Raw genomic sequence first — 27,479 nt, forward strand, 5'->3', positions numbered from 1 at the left:
CCCCGGTGTCTGAGGTAGCTGAAGCCTGTCAAGTCCTGCACCCCAACAAGGCAATCCAGCCAAGAAGTAACCTGCCTTTCAAAGGCCTGGCCATCACTCCTTGGCTACTTCTTGTTTCATGGGAATAACCTCCCTTCTTGTTGATGGGCCTTGAAAGCCATCAACAAGGACAAACTTTAAAGAACACATTTTCCTGACAAATATTTTGCATTTTGCAGACTCTTCAGCAGGACCAGTGTCTGTGTGGGAGCCGGAGCACCCGAGGCAGAGCAGGATGGCGGAGCTGTGGGCCTGGGCACGATCCAGAGCGTTCCACAGGGCCCCAGTCTGCACTGCGTCCCGCAGGGCCCCCAAGAGCCCTGCCGTGCCCGTCAGGGTGACCCACAGGTCCCAGGACCAAGAGGTGAGGGGCAGGTGTCGGGCTCTGCGGGCTGCCAGCGGGTGGGGGCTTGGCCATGGTGTTGGTGTCAGGTGCTGCTGACCCCACGGGACCTGTTGGGCAGGGCTGGGGCCCCGCTGGTGCTCCAAGGGCCCCTTTGGGGCAGCTGCCCGGGGGGAAGCCACTCACAGGGATGACACGGAAGAGGTGCCAGCGGAAGTGGGAAGTTCTCTGATGGATGTGTTTCTCAGGGATTGCACTGAGGAGGTTCCAGTGAAAGTCAGATGTTCTCAGTGCTGGGACACTCAGGAAATTCATGCTCTGGGCATGGCTCTTGGTCAAAATGCATGGCTTTCTCATTGTTCCATGTTTGCACTGCACTCACCGAACATGTCAGGATAAAGGAAACTCTCTAACAGTATTTTTTAGTATTAGTATTTAGTATTTATGCTCAGCTGTGATGATAGTGGAAAACTCCAGCCACATGCACACCGTTTTCAAAGCTTTTCCAAACAAAGAAATTTCAGCATTTTTAGCAAAAAAAAAAAAACAACCAAACAAAAAACAAACAAACAAACAAACAAAAAAACCCCAAAAAAACCCCCCCAAAAAAACCCCAAAAAACCAATTAATCTTCATTGGTTCTAAATTACATAATTTCTTCAATTAAGTAATATTCTATCTTCTCTTTGGTATTGATGTCTCCCTTCTCATGGTAATTAATTCACATCTTTCAGTCCATTTATCATAGCTTTTTAGATTTTTATCTCAGACAATTTTGCCTACAGAATGAAGCAGGTGGATGGCAGTAGTTGTTTTTGTTAAAAAATGTACTTGATTTTTTAACCTCCCGCAGAATGTGATGCATTCTGTATTAATTATGAGATCAGACAAGCAACCCAAATTTTGTTATATCTGATTAACCTAGGATAAACTGCTTCCATGTCACAGCTTCAAAGAATTGCATCTAGAGCTGAGGACAAGAGAAAGGGCTTTCATGCCTGTTGAGAGTCAAAATTCACCTTATGCAGATGAAATTCTTTTTGGAGCTGACTCCAAGATGTGCTTCCTTAGTACCAAATAAATCCCAGCATCGGGTCGTGTCCAAAATTCTTTTATTTTTGTGAACCACTCTCACCTGGATTGTTAGCTGGACACTGGCCAGTTCAGTTGTACTCAGGTACTTGATTTCAAGGGCAGCCTGTGCCTATAAATTCCAGCAACTGGGAAAGGATGACTTGCTACTTGAACACTTGGCTGCGTTAGAGGCCAAGTGAGGGTTGCTCTCTCAGGGCAGTTTTGTAGCCGGCTGCTTGCAGAGGGAGAACTGTGTCAAAGCAGCCCTTTCTAGTGATGTGACAGCAAACCTTTGCAAATACAGCTCTTGTTTAAAACAAAGGGCCTAGTTAATCAGCAGTGATGGAGAGCAGGCTGAAGTTTTTACAGAAAATATCTTTTTCCTTTTAGCCAAATGCCAGCAAGGCATCGCACAATGGAAGTGCGCAGAATGTCAACTTGTATAACCCAGCTGGAGGTATGATTGTTTTTCACATTTTGCTCAGTGTCGGTAAGATTTTCAACTTGGTAACTCATTTTTGCAGCATATTCTTGGGACAGGGGATCTCTTGTGTTCAGAGATCTCGACTGGAGGTGGTATGCCCTCAGGTCAACCTTGCAGTCTCTTGCCACTACATTTAGCCACTGGTTTGTTTTCCCCTGAGAAAACCTGCTAGACCTTCCTTGTTTGCATACTGGTTGATGGGATGGACTTGGACTACTCCATGCACCTAAATTCACTGCCTTGGTAGCTAAGATTTTGCTTTTGGAGTATCTAGGCACTGTCATTATCCTCTAAATTTAATTGGGAAAACCTATGCAACCTTGAGAAAGTTGCATAGAGAATTTCATAAGGTCAGCTTGGGAAACTTTGCTTGATTTAATTTTTTCTCTTGGTCGTTAATAAGTGAGTGTTGCCGCAACACAGTGTTGGGTTCTTTTCAAGGCAATCGAAAGGAAGATATTGATGTCATCTTCCCCACGGATTCCATCATTTCCCACAAAGCACAAGGTGCTTAGGTGATGTCATTTGTTATTAATGTGTTCTCAATGCTGTTTCCCCAAGGAGTCTGGTTCCAGGCAGACTCGAGGTGCACATTCCCCTTACAGGCACTCAGTGGTGCTGCCTGCAGCAGTGAGCTGAGCCAGGTACAGCCAGCTGCCCTGAGGAAAGCAGGCTCTCACCTGGCTGTGGCTGCAGTCACCTGCCTGCAGGGACTTCCCTGCCACTGCAAGTGCAGCTCTTGCTCTGCCTTAGCCTACTGCAGAGCATTTTAAACTAGCACCATGGTGGCTTTTTGCAGAGACAAAACTAAACTTCACATTTCTCATTGGGGACATTCTGTTTCACATGTGAATGATGATTTGTGTGATTCTTGGTGGTGGTCTACACAGACCCTAAGGGAATATTTAGCATTCAGTAACTGGGGTGTGAGGACTGGCAGTAGTGAGACAATTGTGGAACTTGGTGCTGCTTTGGCTTTAGGCTGGCACAGAGAAGCTCAGGTGAGACAGGTCTGGTTGCTGCTAGGGTACAGGGTGCCTTTGCAACATGCTCCATGCTGTACCAGTTAGGGACTGGGCTTTGTCACAGAATCAGAGAATCAGAATCAGACTTGGAAGGGATCCACAAGGATATGCAAGTGCAGCTCTGTCCCCAAGAATCCCACCAGGTGCCTGTGGAACTTGTCCAAATGTTTTCTGAGCTCTAGTGGACTTGGTACCATGAGCAGTCTTGTGGGGAGCCTGTCCCAATGCCTGATCACCCTCTGGGTGAAGAACTCTTACCTAATTTTGATCTTAATGCTTGCTTATGGCTTCAGGTAATTTTTGTTAGAAGTCATTCAGGGGTATGGTTTTAGGAGGTGTTTTGTTTGAATGCTGTAGGAAGTTTCTCTATCCACATTGGATTGAACTTCTCAAAACATTAGCGGTGTCTTCACTCGACAACTGGCATGTTTACAGTGCTCTAAATAATTGAAGTGTGTGATGTTTGTGCAATTAGGTTTGCAGACAAATAGAGAGGCATGGTCCAAGGAACAGGAAGTGGAGAAAGGCATTAAAAATTTGACCTACATTGAAAGACTGAAGGAGCGTGTCAAGAAAGGTCAGTCTCTGTGTGTGGGATGGAAGAGACAAAGCTCCCGGATTTCTCACCAATATGCATCAAGTCTCCATCAGCCACTAAGCACGAGTTCCTGGTTTCAAACACTGCTTGCTCTGTCATATCCCCTCCCTTGACCTGCTGGCCACGCTTCACCTGACGCAGCCCAGGACACGGTTGCCTTTCTGGGCTGCCAGCACATGTTTCCAGCTCATGCCCAGCCTCTCATCCACCAGCACCCCCAAGTCCTCCCCACCTTCATCCCAGGCTCCTCACCCCATCCCAGCATCCATGCCCAGCTGGGATAGGGCATGTCCCAATCCCAAAGATGCAGCTCTTTGCACTTGTCCTTGTTGAATCTGATGAGGTTCCCAGGGCCCTACTTGCCAAGGTTCTCCATGTCCCTCTGGATTGCATCCCAGACCTCTGATGTTGTCAAACTTGCCAAAGGAGCATTTAATCCCCCCGTCCATATCATTCTTGACATAGCTTAGTGCTTGAGCTTACAAACTGGAGAAATACAAAAACCACCATGCATATAAAGAGTTTTCCATAAATACCTCCCCTCCAGTATCACTCCTTCACACGGTATTTTTAATGACTGTTTCTTCCTAATGCTTTACTGTCTGGATTTGTACTGATCTATACATTCTGAACAAATAGAGTTTCCACAGTCTCGGTACTTCGTTTTGCATCAACTACCTTGATTCCTCCCACTCCCCGTTTGACAATTCATTTTCTGTTTTTTCTTTACTGAAGTGAAAATACCAGAGCTCAGGAGAGCCCCACACAGCTCTCCAGATCTTGTGCCTGAGAAGAAGAGAACGATGCCCAGAACCCTGCAAAATACATCCGGAGACTTTTCAGTGCTGTTTCTCAACGACCCATCAGAGACAGGGTGATTCATTTACTGGCTCTGAAGAATTACAAGAAGTCAGAGTTACTTACCTGCTTAGAGAGAGGGAGTTGTGGAAAAGGACAAGGAGTCCCTTGGAAAGATCCTTCAGGAGGTGAGATCCTGGGGCTGCTGCCAGCAATGCTAACTCTTAGCAGTCTTACTTCAGGGTTTCAATTAGAAACTAATGAGAAGCTTAGGAAATGCCCTTTGCATTTTCCCATCAACTTTACTCAGTTTCCACCCAACTGCAAGTCCATGTGACAAAAAGAAAGAAACCTTCAAAACTTTGGAGGCCTTGTTGTTGTTCTTCTAGAATACCTGGCAATGATAAATTCTTTGTAATGTTGTTGCTTCTCATGCCTTATTTTAATCCTCCCTCTTTTCCTTGCACTGGTAAACTGCTTCATGAAGTAACTTCACAGGGTGAAACTCTCAACTGGGTGAAACACTTAGCTGAGGTCCTTAAAATACCCTGGGACAAGTTTCAGAGGAGAGAATTTTGGTGGCTGCATAGGGCAGTATTTCATTTGAAGGGACTTGGTGGCCTCTCAATGGTATTTGCTTCTACTGTGGGGATTGCCTTCCAGGGAAGGGTGTTCCAGGCAAATCCTACATGATAAAGATGGTGGCCCAACTTTGAACACAGAGTTGCTTTGCTGTTGTGTGAATTGAGTTGTCGACTTCCTCGGCACCTATTATTTCTCATAATTTTCCAGTTGTCCTTTTAGCGCCACTGGTATTTCTTTATTACAGCCATTCATACAATTCACATGGACTGAAGGATGCAGTGGCTGTTTCCTCCTTTTTCAATATTCCCCATCAATGTAGGCTGTTGCTGAATTATGCAAGCATTACCATATCAAGTAGCAATATTTCCTTTATAGCTACGAAACAGGTGATGATAAGACTTCAAAGCTCAGCTCCTTAGAGGGTAAGAGATGAAAAAAATGTCTCCTTTCTGTTTGTTCTTGTTAATGTTTAAGGAGATTTTGAAGGAGTATTTTCTTGTTTGCAGTGTGAACTGCCTGGAGATACTGGTTTGCATTCTGAAAGGGCTGTGTGAACAGCACTACATCCTGAAAACTGTTATTTACATTTCTTTTAACTTCATAGGGAGATGGTGGTGTTTTTTGCTATACGTGATAAACCAGTAGGGAGAACTTGCTGAGCTCTTCTATTCACAACCTTCCTTCTCTTCCAACACAGCCTGAGTTCTGCTTTTAAAAAGTGAATTCCTGATTCTGGGCATCTTTGTTCCTTTTAAGCTGTTGAAGTGTAGCTCTAGGTAGGTTATCTCCTAGAAGTGTTCCATAGGAAGCTGCAGTTTCCTCTGAGCAGACACTTGAGAAAGAAAAGCAGTTCTGTTTGCAGAGACAAATGCCAACATCCTGTGGTGCTTCATGGGATGATGAAAACATGCCCCGTTACGGGTCCAGGCTGTGTTCTGCCATGGCAATGTAGGTGGGTGAATCAAGCGGGCAGCAGGTGTCCTCCTGAGAGTGGAAAAATATGGACTTGCTCATGGGGATGATGTTCTTCAGGTCCTACTCCTGAAAAAAGGAAAACAGAAAGGAAAAACCTGGTCTCTCCATGTATTTCAAATGTGAAGTTCTGGCATAGTGTACCTTGATTCTCAAAGCTGCGTTAAAGACCAAAAAACCTGGATCCCTGGTGCAGGGAGAGATTTTCATAGCCTCCATTTCCTCCATGCTTGCAGCAGTTTGGCATTTACTTACATCCAAATTTCTACAGCCCAAATGGACCACACCTGTTTAATATTGTTGCCTCTTACATGACAGCTGCTTTGTTCTTCACATCAAACAAAAGTCCTGGAAAACTGGTGCATGATTTTCTTTTCAGCTTTGCTTTAGCTCTGTACTACCAGTTTTACATCTGTAGTCTGCCTTTAGGTGCAATGAATATTGATGTTTTAAATGTCTGCCCCTAGGTAGCCAACCTGGATGCAAATGAGAATTCTTTCAGTCTGAAGGAACATTTCTTCAAAGACATTCAGGTTGATTGGCCTGGCTACAGTGAAAGAGATAGAAAGACATTGGAGGTGACCCTTTTTCAGTAAGTTCAGCCAGGACAACAACCATTTCAAAAAAACCCTCTGGGAAATGAAGGTCTGTTTTTGCTGTGAGGAAAGAACAAGGACTGTTGATATTTTTGCCTTGTAACCTGAAATGCTGGACCATCCTTACAGAAAAACAGCTCCATCTCCAAATGCCACCAGCACCAGCCAGTCACTGTCTCTGGGACGTTCTGAAAGAAACACTCCACCGAGAACTGCTCAGGTATTTTGTGAATTTTTAAACATTCTCTACCATATATGATGTTTTATCCCACCTGCTCTTGGTGTCCAAGCTGTGGTATGAAGCACTAGTGTTGTCTGTACATCATAGAAACCTGAAGTGTGTACTTCTAATGGGATTCCTGTGTACTTTTCAAGATGGTTACAATGTCAAAGCCTGCAACACGCTTGCACCCGTGATTTGTTTGTCATGGTGCATAGGAAACTCTGCTAAGGACAAGATGTAGACATGGTTTTGGTGCCTAGCTGTGTCTGGGCAGGGTTCTTGATGATATGGCAGCTCTAGTACCTAAATCATGTTTGAAGAGAAATCTTAGGGAAGTCTAGCATAAGGACAAATTCCAGTACTGAGGCGTTTCTAGGAAACTTGTTTTTCTGTCCTAAGCAGCATTTAGGCTCCCATTTTGATTCAGGCTATCCCATGTGTGAGGAGGGGACTTGGAATCATTAGGGAATACCTTGGACTTGTCAGGCTTAAAATCAAGAGATGGCCAATACAAGGGGGCAAGGAAAAAGTTTTGAAAGAATCTTGGAAAACCCTGCTTGAAAGGTATCTTTTCTATACCTTAAAGAATTCTCTTTAAACAGCCCTGGTTTTCCCTAGCTCTTTTCCCAGCCAGAGCAGGAAGTGCTGCAGGGCCCAGCATCCTCTTATGTCCTACCTCCGTGCCTACAGCACTTCTGTCAGCAGGCTGGCACAGAGCTGTGTCTGGCAGTCCTGCTCTGAGCTGCTGATGGTGGGAGCAGTGTGTGCTTGGTAGGGAAGAGGCTGTGATCCAGGGTTTCCTCTGGAGAGCAGCAGGAATGAGACCTGCAGCCAGACTGGGGCTTCTCTCTGTTGTTATCATCTCTGCACTGGACACGCTGTGATCAGCACCACACCGGCGGCTTCTTGGGGCCGCTTTAGTGAATGGTGTGGCTGTGTGACAGCAAGAGTAGAGTGTGTTCCTGGTGTGTCTAAGCAGAAATAGGGAGCAAGATAAAACCAACCTGAGCTCCTCATTTTGGGGAAGCCTTTGATAGAGGTGCTGAAGGGAATGTCTTTTTCCCAAAGCCATTTAGCTACAGAGCTGGAGGAGGACTTGCTGAATACTCAGGTGAGAAAGTAGGAATGAAATAGAGAACATATTGAGCTGCAGCACCTCCTTGTATGACAGGCCGTTTTATGTAAGAAAGGTGTGCGTTCAACCATTGCCAGGTCGGTCGTGCTGCTTTTTCAAAGCAAACCTAATTGGCATCATCTTTGCAGAAACGGCCTCTGGCTTCTGCCTTTATCCATCCTGTGATGACCAAGAAGCAGAGGATTGACCAAGAGCCCCATGGTATCCAGTCAGCAGCTGGTGGCCACTCTCCTTCTTCCTTGGACCTGCCTTCCACATCCTGCTCAACTTTGAACCTGGCTCCAAGTGTCAGCTCCATTTCCACCTCCACCTGTCAGCTCCAAGAGAAAGATAAAATTCGGACTCCATCTGGAATCCCAGCGCCTGTCAGGGTGCAGCGGAAGATTCCCAGCTCCAAAGGTGAGGAAACAGAGTTAGACAGGGTGAAAAAATCCCATCCTTTGGGTTTCGATACAATGCTTGCCATGAGCAAAGCCAAAGAGATGAGCAGAGAGTGAGGACCCAAGGAGAAAAGGAGTCACACAATCCAAGTGCAAAGGGTATTAAACTGATGGACCACTTTTAGATATGCTTCCATTTCATTTTTTACTGGATATCCGTATGGTTTTTTAGTCATATCTAGCCTCCCATCCACTGGCACCTCCAAGTCCTCCTCACCTTCATCCCCAAGCCTGTCTTGGTGTCAGGGAATGTCCGAAACCCAAAGATGCAGCCCTTTGCACTTGGCCTTGTTGAATCTGATGAGGTTCCAAAGGCCCTACTTCTTGGTCCTTCCAGATGGCATCCCATGCCTCTGGTTTTGGCAAACTTGCTGAGGGTGCATCTAATCCATTCTAGAGGATGCACTTGCTGAGGGTGCACTTAGTGTCATTCTAGAGATAGCTGAATGCTTGAGCTTACAAACTGGGGAAATCATATAAAAGTAAAATGCATAAAAATATTTTTTCCTAAAAACTTCCCATCCAGCATCACTCCTTTACCAGCTTTTAATGACTGTTTCTTTTTAATGCTTTACTCTTTGGATGCTTGGAGATCTGTAAATGACGGACAAATAGAGGCTCAAAAGTCTTGGTACATCCTTTTGAATCAGCTTCCTTGCCTTCTCCAAACCTCCCATTTGAACTATTTGTTTCTGGTTTTCCCTCTCTTTAGGAGCAAAAGCAGTGGTCAGAGGAGCCCAGCAAAGCAATTCAGGTCCTGTGCCTGAGAAGAAGAGGATGATGTCTGTGAGACTTGCAGACATTGACTGGAGCGGTTGCGCTGCTGTTTACGGCCGACCCTACAGGGACAGGGTGATTCATTTACTTGCTCTGAGGGATTACAAGGAGCCAGAGTTACTTGCTCGGCTGCAGAGAGATGGAGTCAGGCAAAAGGACAAGGATTCCCTTGGAAAAATCCTTCAGGAGGTGAGATCGTGGAGCTTGTGCCAGCACTTCTTCCATCATGCTATTCTGCCGTTCATAATTTTTCTACTTCCACGCCTGTTTAAATTAGAGACTTTTCCAATACTCCTTCGAGTTAAGTTCCACTAGGATGACTTTCTCATAGGCTTTCATAACGCACACCCATTGAAAGATGCAGTAGATCCTTCCTTCCTTTTTAAATATTCCCCATCCACAGAGGCTTTTGCTGAATAATGCAAACATTAATATATCCAATAGGACTAGTTCCTCTTAGCTAGGAAAAAGCATTTTGGAACCTAGTCAAAGGACTCAAATTCAACATGGATACACTTTCAGTTGATCCTACAGTCACTTTAAGGAACTGATTCCCTGAACCTGTGAGGTTTGTTGCTGTGTTTGCCCAGGGCAGTGGCAGGGATTTTTCACCCTGAAGACATTCCCGATATAATGAGAGCCACATTTTGCCATCCCAACTCAAGTAGCCCATTTAGGTTTCTGTAGTTTGCATATATGGGCGTAATGAACATTTGTTTTCCGAAATGTCTGCCTGTAGGTTGCTGACGTGAATGCAAAGGATAATTCCTTCAGTCTGAAGGAACATCTGTTTCCAGCCCTTCAGACTGATTGGCCTGGCTACAGCAAAACCGAGAGAGCGAATTTGAAGTTAATACTTTCTAGGTAAGTTCAGTCTTTTGGGGAAGGAAAAGAGCCTTTTCAGAAGAAAGCCCTGGGAAATGAAGCCTAGGTTCTTAGAATATGCTGAGGCAGCAGGGACCTGCCAGGATCCTGGCCCTGCACAGGACACCACAAGAATCACACCAGGTGCCCAAGAGTTCTGTCCAAACACTTCCTGAAGCCTTGCTGCAGTGACCACTGGCCTGGGGAGCCTGTTGCAGTGCTCAAGCACCCTCTGGGGCATGAATGTTTTCCTGATATCCTGCCTAAAGCTCCCTCAACTCAGCTTCATGCTCTTTCCTGGAGTCCTGGCACTGAAGGTCTGCAAGGAAAGGACTATGGCAGTTGACATTTAGGCCTTGTAACTTGAAATATTGGACCATCCTTACAGAAAAGCAGCTCCATCTCAGAACCCCACCAGCAGCAGCCAAGCAACATCTCCAGGGCCTTCTGAGAGAGATGCTCCAGCAAGACCTGTTCAGGTATTTTGTGCATTTTTAACATTCTGTACACTGTATTAAAGTTTCAGCAGACTTGCTGGTGGTATAAAAGGTGTGATGTGAATGTGCAGGACCAGGCCTAAGCATGGTTTGCCTCAGACATTGCAAGTGCTGTGACAGGAAGGCTGTGATGAGAAGAGAGGATCCTGCAGGGGTGGAGCAGCACTGTCCTGAGCCAAATTTCTGCTCTGCCTGAAGACTTGAGCTCAGTCCCCACCCCCAACTCATTCCCTGGAGGAGGCCTCAAAGGGCTGGCTCTGCAGGAAAAATCTCCTGTACATAAGAGGCTGCAGCAGGGTGGGGCAGATGGGGCCCTCTCTCTCTCTCGTCCCTCTGTCTCTCTGTCACTCTCATTGCTGACTCCAGCTCTGCACTATCCACGTGGCTGCACCAACACAGGAGCTACAGAATGGTGATATTTCCTCAGTCCCTGCTCTGCCTCTGTTTCTCCCCTCCCTCACTCTGCCTGGGCACACACGGCTGTCCTGTTTTACTCCATCCTCAGTTTGGAAGTTGCTGTGGCTGTGGGGAGCTTGTGGCTCTGTGTTGTGGCTTGTGAGTCAGCAGCTGTGAGAAGGTCCTTGGGAGGAGCTGAGAGATGATTGAAGGGCACTGAGCAACAGTGAGGGCTTGTTGGTAACCACTTGTGACACTCTCTTGTACAAATTCAAGGGCTTGTTAGCCAGCAGCTTTTGAGTCTGCACAGCAGGTAGCTTGCTGGATTTACGACAGCTGCTCCCAAAAGCACAAGAGTTTCCTGACATGTGGCTGCTGTCTTTGTTCATCCTGATGAGAATTCACAACCGACCATCACACCCTGTACTCCTGGATTCTAAGAGGGAAGCACTAGTCTCGTTTTTAACACATAAAACTCTAAAACAGCCAGGTGCCTCTTCAGTAAATCACGTGGATGTTTGACAGCAAAAGCTGAGTCTGTTCCTGGTGTGTGCAAGCAGAAATTGGGACCCAGATAAAACTCACTGGACCTCCCCTTTGGGGATGCTTTGCTGGAGCTGCTGAAGGGAGTGTCTACTTCCCAAAGCCTTTTAGCAGTAGACTTGGAGAAGGACTGGCTAAGTCCTAAGATGAGAAACTGGGAATGCAATAGAGCAGATATTTACCTGGAGGTCCTCCATGTTTGACAGCTATTTTTATTTAAAAAACATGTGTTTTCAACCTTTGCCAGTTCACAAATCCTGCTTTTTTACAATGGGAGCAAAACCTGATCTGGGTCAGAGATTAATGAACTGTTTTGTTATTGTTGTAGAAACGGCCTTGTGCTTCTGGCTTGACCAGTCCTGTGATGAGCAAGAAGTGGAGGATTGAGCAGTAGCTCAGTTACCTCCAGGCAGAACCTGGTGGCCACTCTTCTTCCTGGGTGCTGGCTGTGACATCCCGTTCTACTTCCTACCTGTCTGCAAATGTCGGCTCCATTTCCCCTGCACCCTTTAGGTTCAAGAAAGACACAAATTTCTGAGTTCTACCATGACAGCACTCGTGTGTTGAAGACTACCATGTCAAAAAAGATGTGAAGAGAATTCGGGAGGCTGAAGCAGTAGTGTCCCTTGGATCTCCATGAAGGTACCAATGTGCAGCTTTTCCTAACTCCAGTGTGGATAACGATGGAGTAAAGATTTGATGATTAAGAGAAGCCTCTGCATGAATTAAGGTGCAAGAAAGACCATATTCCAGAGTCAATAGTACAGACATTCTTTAATAGTAAATGTCAGCTAAGGAGGTAGAAAGCTAAAGGAGGAGATGGGCCAGGTGGGGAGAAGTGCTGAGATGAACACCGAAGTGGGTTAGGCCCGGATGGGCCCTCCCTTCCTGCAGTGCAGCTGCACAGGCTCAGCTGCAGCAGTGCTGCTGCATCCCCTCATCGTATCTGCAGTGCAGGAGGGGAGGGAGAAATGTGTGTGTGTGTGTGTGTGTGGTATAAAACACTGGAAATTGCTCCCAGCTTGTCTCAGAGCAGTGGTGTTGGCAAGGGCAGTCAGGCCTCCTGCAGCTCTGGGGCTCTGGGGCAGCTGTGGCCTTTGGAGCAGGCAGGGCCCTGGGCCCCACTGGGTGCAGCCAGGGATGCTCTGTGGAAGGCTGAGGGCAAGCCTGGCCCTGCAGGGGAGCAGTGCAGTGAGGCCTGTGCTCGGGCTCTTGCTAGCAAATGTCACTGGGCAGAGGCCAGTAGTCGAAGCTACTGCTTCTCGGGAACCTCCCAAAATGTTGACAGGCATCTGTAGTTTTATTTTCAAACTTATCCTGCACACCAGTCAGGTGCATCTGGCCTGGGATGCATCCCTGGCATATGTTGTTGTCTGTCCTTGCACTGAATTTTAACTTGTTAAAGATTTATTCCTTGTAAATATTTATCTCAGGATGGTTTGAAGTGTTTATTCCCATGTGGAATGAGTTTTTGTCATTGCAAAGAGAACCGATCTTCAGGCCCAGAGGAGCAGAAGCTTTGGTGTGACAGTGTTTGGATGTGGCATCTATTATTCTCATTGCCACTTCATCTTGGATTTGTATCATGAGCTTGATAAACCTCACACCTGTTGATTTGAGGGAGAAGGGATTGAAGAAGGCTTGACTCCCTTCAGTGGCTTTAAGCGTTAATGAGTCTTGCCCTCTTTAGGAGCTGCTGTGCTTTGGGTTGTTGTTGTTGTTGTGGTTTCAGACTTGTCTAGAGTTTGTTCTTGGGTCTGTAATACAACAGGCTCAGTTTGCAAATTTCCCAGAAGGATGGTGGCTCACAGAGAAAAATACCTCCAAAGTCAAACTGAGAGTAATTTTATTTTTTTACATGAATAAAACCAGACTGGCCTGGCTTGGTAACCTCTGAGTCTGCCTCAAGGCTATTTTAAAGAAAAGGTCATGAAATTCTAAACTCTGCATAAATGTTGACATGCCCTAATTTTCTTTTGATTTCTCCTTCCTAGGGTAGCCCCAGCTACTCTGAGATGAGGAGCAGATGCCAGTACCTCCACAAAAAGCTGTCCCACATTCAGCAATGAGTATCTGAATTTGGCAAGCAGCAAGTGGAGTCCTGGCACCAGCTGTCTACTTCAGCAAGGAAACATCTATGAACTCGGGCTGTTTTATTTTAAAAGAAGATTAAGCTTTTAGGATTCTTCAAGTTAGGATTGAGTAGATGATTATTTGTTAAAAACATAGGATTAGTTAGTCTAAGATTACAGAATTTAGTATTGAACTTCAGCAATAAAGAAGTTGCATTCTTGTTAACTCCTTCTCTTATTGTCACTTCTCTCCAAAGAAGTATTTTTTCCCATACCGGTTGGGGGATGGGCCAATTAAATCTACTTTCTAAAAAAACCACTAATTTTACCTTAAACCAACCATTTTTGGCACCCAATGTGAGGCCCAAGAAAGAAGAAAAACCTGTAATGATTGCATTTTGGTTGTGCTTACTCTGTAGTGGCACAAAGCAGTCAGTAACGATGTTACTTGAAGTGGTAATGTCTCTCGGGGTGGGGGCCTTCATGTATTTCTAGTCCCAAGGCTTTTTTGAAGTTGTAATAACTTTCTAGGCACTAGGATTATTTTCTTATCTGAAAACAGCTCCACTATTGTTCTAATCCATAGCTTTTCCAGTAGAGGGGCATGGGTTTGAATAGCTATTGTGCTAGGCTCAGTAATAATAATTTATAGGGAGTTTACAAAAGTACTGAAGTCTGTTCAAGATATATTTGGTTTATAGTTTCTCCATCCTACCCTATGTCCCAGTTCCAGTAGCATGTTTTGGGGGTTTATTAGAAATTACACACAGTTTATTAGATGAAAAACAAGGGATGAATCTTTCCAGCCTTTCCTTTCCTTCTTCTCCTTTGAATCTGTTAAGTCTCTTTTTGAAAAGGTTCAGTTTCCCCTGAATGTTAAAGAGACCACTTTCCTCGTATTTAATCTAGTAAACTTCCTCTATATAGTCTACAGCTCCTCTAGACTGAGGGCTAAGATGTCCAGAGTATAATAAATAAAAAGGTCTTTGCTCATCAAAACGAGCATTGAAAGAGATAAGAATTTGAACTGAGTAGGGAATCTCAAGATGTGTGAGGTGAAAGAGAAAGGTGGGGAAACAGCAAGTATTCTGCTTAAGAATTGTGCAGATGCAAGTAGCATAGCAGACTGTGTAACTCATTATATACAAGTTAACTTTTAGGCCAAGGACAATCTGCAAGGAAGATGAGGAGCCTTCATTCCTATGACCACCAAGGGCAGAAAAAAGACCCCCTAGCACCCAATTGCACCGGCGCAGAGTGCATCGACAGAAAATACATCAACTGGAAAAAAAAAGGGACTATAAAAACAAAAAGGTCAAAGGGAGAAGGTGCGCCGTGGCAGAGCAGAGACTCCCCGGCCGCCCAGCGTTGTTCTTTTGCTTAATACTGCTTGCTTAATAAATTCTTGTTAATTGATTTATCTATAATTAGCCTCCACAATTGAATTTGTCCATAACAAATTTGGTGCCGTGACTTGGATAAGGGCGACCGGGTGGGAATTCCTAATCAGGGAGGCGTCCTGCTGCCTCTGCAGCGGCCCTGGTGCAGGCTTTGCATTCCCGGACCCTTACTGACGAACCTAAATTTGGTATTAAGCAAAAGGTAACCCCGTAATCTTTGTGCACGAAGCCCGGGCGAAGACACAGGACAGCATGAGTCTAAAAGTGGGGATCCGCTCGGTTGGGGTTGGGATCCCAGGACATAACACATGAGACATCCTTTTAGGACGAGGCAAGTGCGGACCTCTAAGTAGTGCAGTTTCCAGACCCCGAGAGGGGCTGGGCTGCGAACAGGGGGCCGCGAGTGTGTGTGTGCGTGAAGGTGTCCTGGAAGATGGGACAGAGGAAAAGCAAGCCCTCTGCTTCCATGGGGAGGAGGACCCCGCTGGAGCTTCCCCAGATACCCCCTGACAGTCCGTTAGGTCTAATGATAAAATCTTGGGATGAATATCCTTCAAGAAAAGGGAAGGATAAGGCAAAAATGATACATTATTGTATAAAAGTATGGGGAGGGAAACAAATCCGTAGTGATAATTTATTTTGGCCAGTGTTTGGAAGCTTTGAGGACTGGATTTACCAGGCATTAAACATTTATGTAAACTCTAAAGAACCTTTTGATATGGAAGAGAGCAAGTATGCTGCTCTCTGGATAGTGGGGGAAACAAGAGCAAAACTTTTTGCCTTAAGCACCCAGGGAGGGAAAAAGAAAAATAAAAAGCCTGAGGAAGTTCCAACTGCACCCCCTCTACCATACGTACCTCCCCCTCCTCCACCCCCACCAGCACCACCCGCAGTCTACCCCAATTTGGATCAAGGGGGAGATTTTGATAACCAAGAGATAAAAATCCCAGAGCCGGTCCCTGAGAAAAATCACCGCGTTACTCGTAGCCTAACAAGGGGGGAAAGAGAAAGGGAAGGGCAAGCTCTGTATCTATTAAGGGAAGTAGCTTTGGGAATAATCCCTAACCCCAGTGCTGATCAGCAGGGACAACCAGCCCAAATTCTGGGAATAGGTTATGTGGAGGTACCTCTTAACTCAGGAGATGTGAGGGAGTTCAAGAAAGAAATGGGAGCATATGGGCCAAATCTTAAAGGAATTTTCTGACCCTATAGCCTGGGACTTCCCGTGTGAACAAATTCAGAATCCGGCTGAGGTGGCAGAGTACCTGAAAGAGAAATGCCATGGTAAGTCTAAGGATGAAAAAGATCATTGCAGTGAGCTGGGCCCTGGCATATGCTTATTGCACCCTGCTAGATACTGTAGGGCAGCAGACAGAGGAAGGGGGGCAGGGAGATAAATCAGCAGCTATCCCAGTCACTCAGGCTGCAGCCAACAGCCCAAGCTCAAAGCCAGCAGCTAAACCAGACTGTGAGCCTAGGCTAGGAGCTGAACCAGACTGTAAGCCTCAACCAGTGGCTGTTGCTACGAGCACAATGGGCCAGTGATATCTCAGGCCATCAGGGCAGAGATGCCACCTGTAAGTGGGCACGACACCGAGGGGTGGATCTAACCATGGACAGTATTTCTCAGGTGATCCATGACTGTGAAGCATGTGCTGTGATCAAGGAGGCCAAGCGATGGAAACCCCTGTGGTATGGTGGGCGGTGGTCCAAGTACAAGTATGGGGAGGCCTGGCAGATTGACTACATCACACTGCCCCAGACACGCCAAGGCAAGCGCTACGTGCTCACCATGGGAGAAGCCACCACTGGATGGTTGGAAACCTACCCAGTGTCTCATGCTACAGCCCGTAACACCATCCTGGGCCTTGAAAAGCAGGTCCTTTGGAGGCATGGTACCCCTGAGAGGATTGAGTCAGACAATGGGACTCATTTCAAGAACAGCCTTATCAACACCTGGGCTAGGGAACATGGCATTGAGTGGGTGTACCACATCCCCTACCATGCACCAGCTGCAGGCAAAGTGGAAAGGTACAATGGACTGTTAAAAACCACCTTAAAAGCATTGGGTGGGGGATCTTTCACAAATTGGGAGCAACATTTAGCAAAGGCCACCTGGTTAGTTAACAGCCGAGGTTCCACCAATCGAGCAGGTCCTGCCCAGTCTGAGCCCCTGAATATAGTAGACGGAGATAAAGTCCCAGTGGCACATGTCAGAGGTTTGTTAGGGAAATCAGTGTGGATCAATTCTGCCTTGAGTACAGACAAACCCATTCGTGGGATTTTCTTTGCTCAGGGACCAGGTTGTACATGGTGGATAATGCAGAGAGATGGAGCAACACGATGTGTACCTCAGGGAGATCTGATTGTGGGGTGAAACTATTGTGCAAATATCACTGTTTGCTGAATGTTACTGCCAGTGTCTGTACATGAAAACACACAGACATGAGAAAGAAGGAAATGTGTAAGTGTCAAAGATTTGAGCAAGTGAAATAGAAGGAAATGTGTAAGTGTCAAAGGTTTGAGTAAGTGCAATAGAAGGAAATGTGTAAGTGTCGAAGGTTTGAGCAAGTGAGATGGAAGGAAGTGTGTATAAGTAAGTGAAAGATGGAAGTTTTAACTTGAAGTTTTTACATGATGTTGACGATATGGAGATAAGGGGTGGAATGTCCTAGGGTGACAACGTTATGATATTTGTATCCCAAATCGTTTGTTCTGTTTATGTTTAATATTATGTTCTGTGTTTTCAGAACTGACTCAGAAAGTGAAGGTTTGTTTTGTCTTATTATCAGCCAGCCCACCTCCCCCCCACCCCTGTGGTCTGTTGTCTAGAAGAGGCTGGTGCTGGCTGGCTTGCTTTTGCTTTGCTTGCTGGGTTTTGCTTGCTTGCTTTGCTTGCTTGCTTCTGCTTTTGCCTTTGCTTTCTAGTTAGGTTAGCTAAGCAGTCCAATTCTTTCCCTGGACTGTTGCTTTTTTCCTTTCCTCTTCCTGAATACCATCCAACCTGCTCTGGACTGGGATCTGGGAAACACCAAGGAACACCAGGAGCCTGCATTTTGTGATCTGCAGCAGCCATCCCCAGTGCTGGAGAGCAATCCCCAGTGCCCAGACCCGGGCGACCACTCCCAGGAAAGACTTTCTGGATTTGTTCATCTCTTCAGAGTGGTGAAAGAATTTTGTTGTCATCTGGTGTTGCTCATTTGTTTTGGTGCTGAGAAGGGTTTTGTTTGTTAAATAAACAGGTTCTTTTCCACTTCTCTCAGAGAAAAATCTTCCCAAATCAGGTGGGTGGGGAGGGGCTGTAAGGGTTTATTTTCTAGGGGCTCCTTTCAGAGGTTTTCTTCCAAATTTGCCCTAAACTAAGACAAATATTTTGCTGGCCATCTGGTGGCTAGAGAAAGTGGAAAAAAACCCTGTTGTAATCATATTTTTGTTCCAATTACTTTGTGTTAGTATGAAGCAGTTACTGGCTATGTTGTTTGAATTCATAGTATCGTTTGGAGTGGAGGCCTGAATGTGTTTCTAGTCCCTAAGGTTTTTTGAGATCTTAATCCGTCTATGGTCCCTAAGTTTATTTTCTTATTTAGGAATAGCTCTAGTACTGTCCCTAATATGTAGTTTTTGCAGTAGAAGGGCACTGACCAAAATATCCATCGGGTTGGGCTTAGGTGTAATGGCTTGCAAGGGGTTTATAAAGGTGCTGAAGTCTGTTCCTAGAATTTATAGTTCATGGTTATGGTTGTGCAGCCAGTTTGTTAGAGAGGGAGCACGGGATGAGGCTTTTCAGCCTTTGCTTTCCTTCTTCTCCTCTGAATCTGTTACCTCCCTATTAGAGAATGTTCAGTTTCCCCTGACTGTTAAAGAGACCATCTTTCTGGTGTTTAATCTAGTAAGCTTCCTCTACACAGTCTGCAGAATAGACCCAGGTGTGAGAAATCCTGAGTAGTGTGGGAAATGGGGGGGACGGGAATTAGCACATAGACCGTTTTCCCACATTCAAATCGATTTTACTAATTTGCCTAAAGTAAGAAAGTATAAACACTTATTAGTAATAATTGATCACTTGACTCACTTTATAGAGGCATTCCCTACCTCCAGGGCAACTACACAAACAGTTGTAAAAATACTATTAGAAGAGATAATCCCCCGCTATGAACTAGCAGAAGTAATAGACTCGGACATAGGGCCACACTTTGCTTCCAAAATAATTTAAGAAGTAGTTACAGCTCTAGGAACAAAGTAGCAATAGCATACTCCCTAGCATCCACAAAGCTCAGGTAAAGTGGAAAAGGTAAATGGGGAAATTAAGAAACAACTAACTAAATTGATGTATAAAACACAGTTATCTTGGATAAAATGTTTACCTTTAGCCTTATTAAATATACAAACTCAGCCCAGAACCAATAGTAGAATTTCTCCATTTGAAATGCTTTATGGGATGCCTTATGACATAGATTCTCCTCTAGATCACCCTGAAATAAGTAATCAACAAATTAACCAATATGTCATGCAACTTATAAAGGCTTGGGAAGGGCTTAGAAGAGCTGAGTTACTAGTGCAACAACCTCCCTTAGACCTAGCAATCCATAATATAAAACCAGGTGATAAGGTGTTAATAAAAACCTGGAAAGAAACCTCACTGACCCCAAATTGGGAAGGCCCCTGTGTTGTTTTACTCACTACAGAAACTGCAGTCAGAACCGCCGAGAAGGGATGGACACATGCAAGCCGAATAAAGGGACCAATTCCTGCTGCTGCCAAAGACCTGGAGAATAACCGGCCAACCCGGGGATCTTAAGGTCACATTTAAACGGACTGAATGGACTCAGTAAAAATTGCACGAACCAGCTGGTATAGTGAGATATAGGACTATGGATATGCTGTAACTAATGATTTTAGAGTATATTGTACAAATAAGGATTGTGACTGTTACCCTTTTGTATGCTATATTTGTAAAATTTGCCAGGAACGGTGGTGGGTCCATAGTTATAGAGGCACTCCTCCTGGGGTATTTGTTAAGGGTGTTATCAATTAGAAAGAGAACTGACAGAGTCAGTCCTAAGGATTGGAGATGAGAACAGGACCCTACCAAGAGAATCCCAAGAGTGGTGGGAAGTGTTTACTAAGGGGGCAAGGCCTGAAAATTGTTGTTTCCACTCCAATGAACCAATTCCCCTAATTGTTCAAATTATAAAAGGGAATTGCTGGAAAACTTTACCTGGAATTCAGTGTGACTCACTGCAAGTGAAGGATAAAAACTGGAACTCATTCAAAAAGAGGCAACAAAAGCAGAGTAAGGGTCCTCCTGAAGAATATCCTCGCTGCCGAGAAGATGGTACGCCTCGCGGCTCGGAGCAACCGAGTTGGCGAGTGAGGCAGAGGGATAAGAAGCGGTGGAGGAAAGAGCCCTCAGACTGGGACAATTCAAGGGTATTTCAAGAACTGCCTCAAAGATACTGATCTCCCAAGGGTAAAGGTGAGCCCGGCAATAACATGTCAAAACAAACACTGGGAATGGGGAGATAATGATAATCAAATCCTGGGGTGGTTTGGACTCCACCCTTGCTGGCAAATTCTGTGCATATTAGCTATATGTTGTACCTGGCCTGTACAAGGGGACTATGCACACCTCCCAGTTTTCCCCAGCAGCAGCTGCAGGCAGTGACCCTAATGCTGGGACAGCCCCAGAACCCTCCCAGCAGCTGCAGACAGTGACCCTAATTAAAAGTTAGGGCTGGTGTTTGCTGGTTATAGAGCAACTGGTAGGGGTTGGTTGGACTCTGACCAAAATAGACCAAGGGAAAGTTGTTAAGCATAATGCCACGACTGTAGCTCCCATTTTTTTTTTGTTACTAATGAGAACTTGGTAAACTCTATGTGGAGATGGAGTAAACCTGAACTCCGGGCTACCTATTGGTGTCCTAGTTCCAGTCCTGGGGGGGATATTGTAATTATTCTGGGGAATATCTGTGAGTATTAGGGCTGTAAAAACATAGCAACCGCCTAGGCTGTCACCCATCCAGATAAATTTTTAAAGGTCTCACCTGAGAGGTTCAAAACACTGGGGTATGGCACTCAAGGAGAAATTCTGTATAAGGGGGATTGCAGGTCCTGTAATATTGTTGTTACTAAGTTTAACTTTCAAACCTTGCATTTTTAATAAAATCATAGACATTGTAAAAGGAAGACTAGAGGCAGCTCATCTAATGCTTATTAGAGATAGGTACGAAGCATTGCCCAAAGACTCAAAAGTAGATGAAACCCTGGTCTTAAGCTACAAAAAGTTAAAGCGTTTTAATGAACAAATTGTTAAAGAGAAAAAGGAGGGATTGTAATAAATAAAAAGGTCTTTGTTCATCAAAACGAGCATTGAAGGAGATAAGAGTCTGAACTGAGTAGGGAATTTCAAGATGTGGGAGGAGAAGGAGAAAGGGGGGGAAACAGCAAGTATTCTGCTTAAGAATTGTGCAGATGCAAGTAGCATAGCAGACTGTGTAACTCATTATATACAAGTTAACTTTTGGACCAAGGACAATCTGCAAGGAAGATGAGGAGCCTTCATTCCTATGACCACCAAGGGCAGAAAAAAAGACCCCCTAGCAGCCAATTGCACCGGCGCAGAGTGCATCGACAGAAAACACGTCAACCGGAAAAAAAAAAGGGACACAAAAACAAAAAGGTCAAAGGGGGAAGGTGCGCTGTGGCAGAGCAGAGACTCCCCGGCTGCCCAGTGCTGTTCTTTTGCTTAATACCGCTTGCTTAATAAATTCTTGTTAATTGATTTATCTTTAATTAGCCTCCCCAATTGAATTTGTCTATAACAAGCCTGACTAGAGAAATTTCAAAAAATTAAAGTCGGTATATTTTCCAACACACATGTGCAGAGCAAGCCCCCGGCTGCTGAGTCTCAGGAGAAGGCTGAGGGAAATGCACCCACTACGCCCCCTCTGCGACTCACTCGGCATCTGGTGCAGAAGTTTGGATGCCTGCAGGGGTTGCTTGTCTCCTCTGGGTCTGTTCTTCCTTCCCTCTGGGAGGGCCTTAATGGAAATCAGCTCCATTTCTCCTGCAGACCAGAGTGGCAGGGAGTCACTGCAGGCTGGTGATATTCTGATACAAGGAAACAGGTGTGCATACAAACCAGGCTGTGAAAAGCCAGTGTCCATAAAGGAGCCAGAGGAGCCCTGCAGCTTTGTTTGAATAAAGGGAGAGAGTCCATGGGGACATCTGCTGCTGGGCTTTTCTCTCTCAAAGTTTTGGAGGACACAGCCTCTATTTAAACTCCTGGCCACATGCTGCCCTCTTCCTTTCCCCACTGGCTGAGGTACCAGGCCAGGGGACTGCAGGGACCTTTGTACCCTCTTTTCCTTTTGCAAGGTATTACTTCTGGTCTCCATCCAAACTGTAATAGATAGAATATGAGATGATTGGCTCTTGCAATTAAGGGATGGATATTGTGTGTATCTTAAGAGAAGCTTTATTGATGTAGAGTTATGTTATTGTGATTTGTTGTTTAGATGTTCTCCGTTCTCCCCACAGTCCCCTTCCCCCTTTTATAAATGAAAATTAGTCCAGCCAAATTTAAAATGAAACAATAAAAAGTTATTCAGGATTGAATTCTCTCTGAGCAGGCCAAAAGGAAAAGGACAGCGCTGAGCCCAGGTTTGGCACTGGGTGCGTGACAGGAAGGAGCCTCTCGGCAGAGGTTCCCCTGGACACACACACCACCCTCCCGGACCCTGCAGTTCTTATAGGAAATTTTCTGCCTGAGGCCAGGATTTCAGTCACCTGCCTTTTCTTTCTATTCAGAGTCCCACATATTCATAAAGTTCTTTTCTCTCAGCCGGGGTTGAACAATCCAGGTCCAGGTGTGGACAATTTTTCCTGATGAGGTTATGGGAACCGTGGCATTCAGATGCATCAGCCCGGAGGACTCCAGCGATCCCAATCTTGAGTCGCTACCAGGATGATCAGCTCCCAGGTGTTCCAGTATCTCCTTTTGGGACAGCCCATCTCCAGACTAGCCACATGTATTAAATTGTAAATGAGGCATTGTCCAAAAAAAACCTGGCTCTGGTGTAAACAAATATGTGTGTGTGGGGGGGGGGCAGCTTACAGTGCTGGTATGTGTATTGTGTAATAACTAAATATTATACATGCCAAATCATATTTGCCTTGATTCAATACAACAATATTTCATTGGAGTAAATTATAATCATACATCTCACCCCCCACTCCCTATTGTTCCCACCAGACAGCCTGGGCTGTCTAGACAGGTAGAAAGAAGGCGTGTGTGGTATTCACATATCCTTTGAACAGTGAGAGACACAGGCTTTCCCAGGAACATCCTGGGGAAGGCTGTGAGAAAGCTCAGAGAAAGAAGAAAAACAAGTATCTCCATTTGCTGCATCTGTTGTTTGGCACATGTGGAATGTGTTATGGAGATTGTTTACCAAAGAGGGATTTCTTCATTGGACTCTGGTGATGGTGTTTTGATTTCATTTGACCAACTGGAGCCACTCTGTGTTGGACTGTCTCTAAGGGTCATGGGTTGTTCTTCAGTATAGCAGTAGTATAGTTTTTAGTATAGTGTAATATAGGACAGCTTAATAAAGCTTTTGTTCAGCCTTCTGCAAACATGGAGTCAATGCACGTCATTCCCTGCAGTGGGGGTCCACCACAATAGGTATCGACATATACCCCTTGCATGGGAGAGTAGGAATGGAAAAGCTTGTTGCTGGGGGGACGCGGCGTGACAACACCTGACCTTCAAACGCAGCTACAAGAAATAAATTCCACCAATAAACGGCAAAGAAGGGTTGACTGACAGACTTTGGGAGGGCCCAGGGGTGGCTGATGCACCCTCCAGGAATGTAAAAGGTGAAGCATCAATCTTGAAGATGAGGCAGCCACCTGGCAGGTAGCAGCCATGGGGCAGGGGGCCTTCCCAGGCCTGTTCTTCCTTATGAGTCCTTCTCTTATGTTTTTGTAAATGTTTAATAAACGTTTTAAAACTTTTAAAGTGTGCAGTTGTTTCTCACAACACCCAGTCCTAAGGTGGGATGGTCGTGTTACTCCTGACAGGAATGGGCTCCCTGCAGTTCGAGCTGTTCTGCAGCCTGTGCTTGTCCATACCCTGCTTTGCTCTTCAGGTGGCAGATGGCTTGGGCAGGTCACTCCAGACACACGAGAGTGCCAGGGTAGGCCCAACCCCTAAAGCTCTCACAGAGCTGTGCTTGACTCCAAATTAGGTAAGCATGAAATGGATTTTAAAGACTGTAGCACATCTGCAGTTTCAAGGGATAGTAAAGCCAGTGCTGCACTCTGAGAACTAAGTCCACAGTCTGAGTTGTTGATGTCATTTAACTAATTTGCAGCTCATTATTGTGATGATGATGATAGTAGCATAGAACATTTCCTTTTTTTTTTCCTCCCCCAAATAAAAAGGTGCCATTCAGCTTCTGGAGAAGAGAACTCTCAAAGGTGCAGTTTGGCAGTCATGGAGGCAGAGGTGGGGGAGAGACAGATATGCCCTGGAGGGATGCTCTGATGGGCTCCAGCATTTAAACAAGCTACTTTGATACATAGACTGGGCTATTTTCAGTACTAAATGGCTGCATTAAATGGTTTTCCAGGCCTTATGCTGGCCAGAAAACTTTTAAAGCCCATGGGAGTTTAGCCTCCATGAGAAAGGCAGCATCAGTTCCTGTGCCAGGGGAGACATAGCGTTCAAAAGCTCAACTTGTGTTTAGAGAAGCCACCAGCCTAATGTAAGCAAGGCCAGAAAGCTTCTCCAGTCCTGCTGAGCGCGTGTGGCAGAGCTGTTGTGTTTTACAGCAGCTCCATGGCAGCGCAGCAGCTGCAGCAGAGGGCTCAGGACAGCCTTGGGGGCAGCAGGGCGGCAGGAAGCTGAGCAAAGCCCCTGCTCTATGACTGAGGCACTTTGTGCAGAAGCAAAGAAAGATGGTGACTTGAAGAGATTCCTGCTGTGCTCAAGGTTTGCCTCTGAAGACTGAGAGGTGAGCTTGTTGGGAATCCCAGAAAACATCAGGGAAAAGGTTTTAGGTTTGTTGTTGTCATTAGGCACAAGTCTCCTGTGGGAAAAGAGCCTCTGAAGCAGGCTGTGAGTCATAGAGTGACTTAGTTTTTAGTAGAGCATAGATTAGCAATTCAATGCATTTTATATTTTTATTCTAGAAGTGTACAAATATTCTAAGTTTTTCTGAATACTAAAACTACTTTGAAAAATATAGAACTGTTGTGGGAAAAGGGACTAAATATTTGGAGAATTTTCTATGAAAAATATTCCTAAATCCTGCAAAATGAAAACTAAACACAGTAGCTGCTGGTCTCAGGTGCCCGATGCCCAGCTGCTGCCTGCCCAGCACTGGCTGTGCCCAGACAAGCAGCTCCGCCAGTGCTGGTGGGAGCACCCAGGGACCAGAGCTGAAGCCCAAAGATGCTGCTGGAGTCAGGCCCTACCCTGGCAGGAGGGCTGCACCTCCTGTCCTGGCTGGACACCAGGGCCAGCACCTTTGGGGACAGAGGGTTCTGTTATGGGTGGTGGCAGCATGTCCCCAGCAGTAAGTGGGTAATGCAGCTGCGGAAGGCATGTTGGAAACTGGCTTGGGGAAGGCTGATGACAGGAACAGATCTGCATGGCTGAAGTCATCTGGTCTTGTGAAGCTGCAGAGGCGCTGCTGTGGAGAGAGCAGTGGCTGAGGCCCCAGCTGCCAGTGGCACACAGGGAGCCTCCTGCACAGCAGGGCCCAGAGCTGGCAGGGCTCCCCAGCACGGCTGGAGAGGCTGTGTCACGATCTGATTATAGCGGGGTGTCGTGATGGTTCGTTAGCGGATCCCAAAGTGCAAAAGACAAACAGCAGGGGACTATCAGTTTAATCACAACATGTGTTTAATCACAACAACCTTTATTAAGGGCCAAAACAATAACAATAAATGCAATAGTGGGGTCAGAAAAGAAATAAAAAGGAGAGAGAGAGAGAGAGAGAGAGAGAGAGAGAGAGAGAGAGAGAGAGAGAAGGGGGGATGGGAATAGCTACCAACACAGACGAGGTCCTCAGTGGTCCGGACGATGGGGATCCATCTTGTTGTATTGGGGAGAGTCTCCAAAGTCCTGCCCAACCCAGGGGTCCAGTTATAGTCCACAGAAGGAAAAAGGGGGGGAACATGCCTATTGAAATTGCTCACCCAGGCAGAACAAACACGATGACGAATAAGTCCATTGAAGTTACTAGAGAAGAACAGGTCATGTCATTTCCCCCCACCACCACTCTCTGTGGTAGGGGTCTCAGTCTCAGTCCTTGGGGAGAGGGTTCTTGATCTCCGTCTGTCACAGTGGTAAGGAGGCAGATGAGGGGTCTTCAGTGAGAGACCACCAGAGTCACCCCAACAGTTAATTTGGCTTAAAGGTGGAGAGTGAAGCAGGAATTGCAGAGGGCCGCTCTGTGCTGGGTCCACGCTGGGTCTTTGCCAAGTCCTTGCCAACTTCTTGCCAAGTTCTTGCCGGGCCTCGTTGGGAACAGAACGTAACGGTGCAGCGGCTGCACCTGCACTGTTGCCTTCTCCAAGCCGGAACTGCAGTGGGGGAAGGGAGTTCCTTCTCGTGGCAATCGGCAGGCAAATGAGTGAGGGTCTTCAGACGGCCTCTTACAGGCTGGCACACCTTGGCCCAGCTGGACAGATGCCCCTCAAGGCCCCGGCGAGCAGGGGACGGCTCTGAGCCTTTCAGAGGCAATCTCGTCCTTGCTCTTTCTCCTCCCCACCTTGCTGTGCCTCTGCCCTGTGCCCCTGGGGCTGCTCTTAGCCAGGCAGCCTCAGTGGGAGCCAGCACTGGCTGCAGCCCCAGCGGGCCCCAGGACAAGGCCCAGCAATGAAGGGGCCAAGGAAAGCACTGGGCACAGCAGAACCCTCAGCTGAATTCTTTGGACAGCCATGGACTGGCCACAGCTCCACTGCAGCCTGACTGGAAATGTTTCCCATCTACATTAGACTTTTAAAAGAAACTGTTTGAGGGAAAGATGATGAAAACACTCACCGTTTTCTCTTGCAGTAACACCAGATTCCAACACAGGTGAACATGAAGGAAAGCTCCAAAAAAAGCAGACCTGCAATTAACTATAGCAAACAGTGTGTTTCCCAATAGCAACGACTTCTGAGGCTGTTCTGGGCATCGGGAACAGGTGTTGTGGGGCCGGCAGCATCTGTGGGAGCAATGGGGAGCGTGAGCCCGCGCTGTGCTGCACTGCTGAGCTGGCAGCACGGTGGATGCGGCCAGGACGTTCTCTGTTTGCCCCAGAGCTGGGGCCTGCAGGCACCTTGCCACCCCTTGGCACAGGCTGTGCCACCCAACAAAGCCCAGCAGGCCGGCAGGAGAGCCCGGGGCCAGCACAGCTGCTTGGGCCATCACTGCTTGGAGGGACAGGGGCCAAACCCATCCCTGAGCAGCCCCTGCCAGCCCTGGCCCTCCCTGCCCCGCGACAGCTCCCCCAGCCCCAGGGGACAGAGCCAGGCCCTGTCAGGACCCAGTGCAGCCCCGGCCCAGTCGGGAGCCAGGGCTGGCTCTGGCCCTGGGCTCACAGCAGGGCTCCCGCTCGGGGC

The 27,479-nt window shown here is 46.4% G+C and overlaps 1 protein-coding gene across 1 annotated transcript in view; it reads left to right on the forward strand.

The window, feature by feature from the left end:
• Positions 1-27,479, forward strand: part of LOC121468955 (uncharacterized) — a 2,238,800-nt gene that overhangs the window by 623,825 nt on the left and 1,587,496 nt on the right. The window contains 1 exon segment of the mRNA XM_072920965.1: positions 16,115-16,122. Within this exon segment, the coding sequence (XP_072777066.1) occupies positions 16,115-16,122 (8 nt within the window).

Source organism: Taeniopygia guttata, chromosome 34, assembly GCF_048771995.1.
Source record: "Taeniopygia guttata chromosome 34, bTaeGut7.mat, whole genome shotgun sequence".
In the NCBI taxonomy this organism is placed as follows: domain Eukaryota; kingdom Metazoa; phylum Chordata; class Aves; order Passeriformes; family Estrildidae; genus Taeniopygia; species Taeniopygia guttata.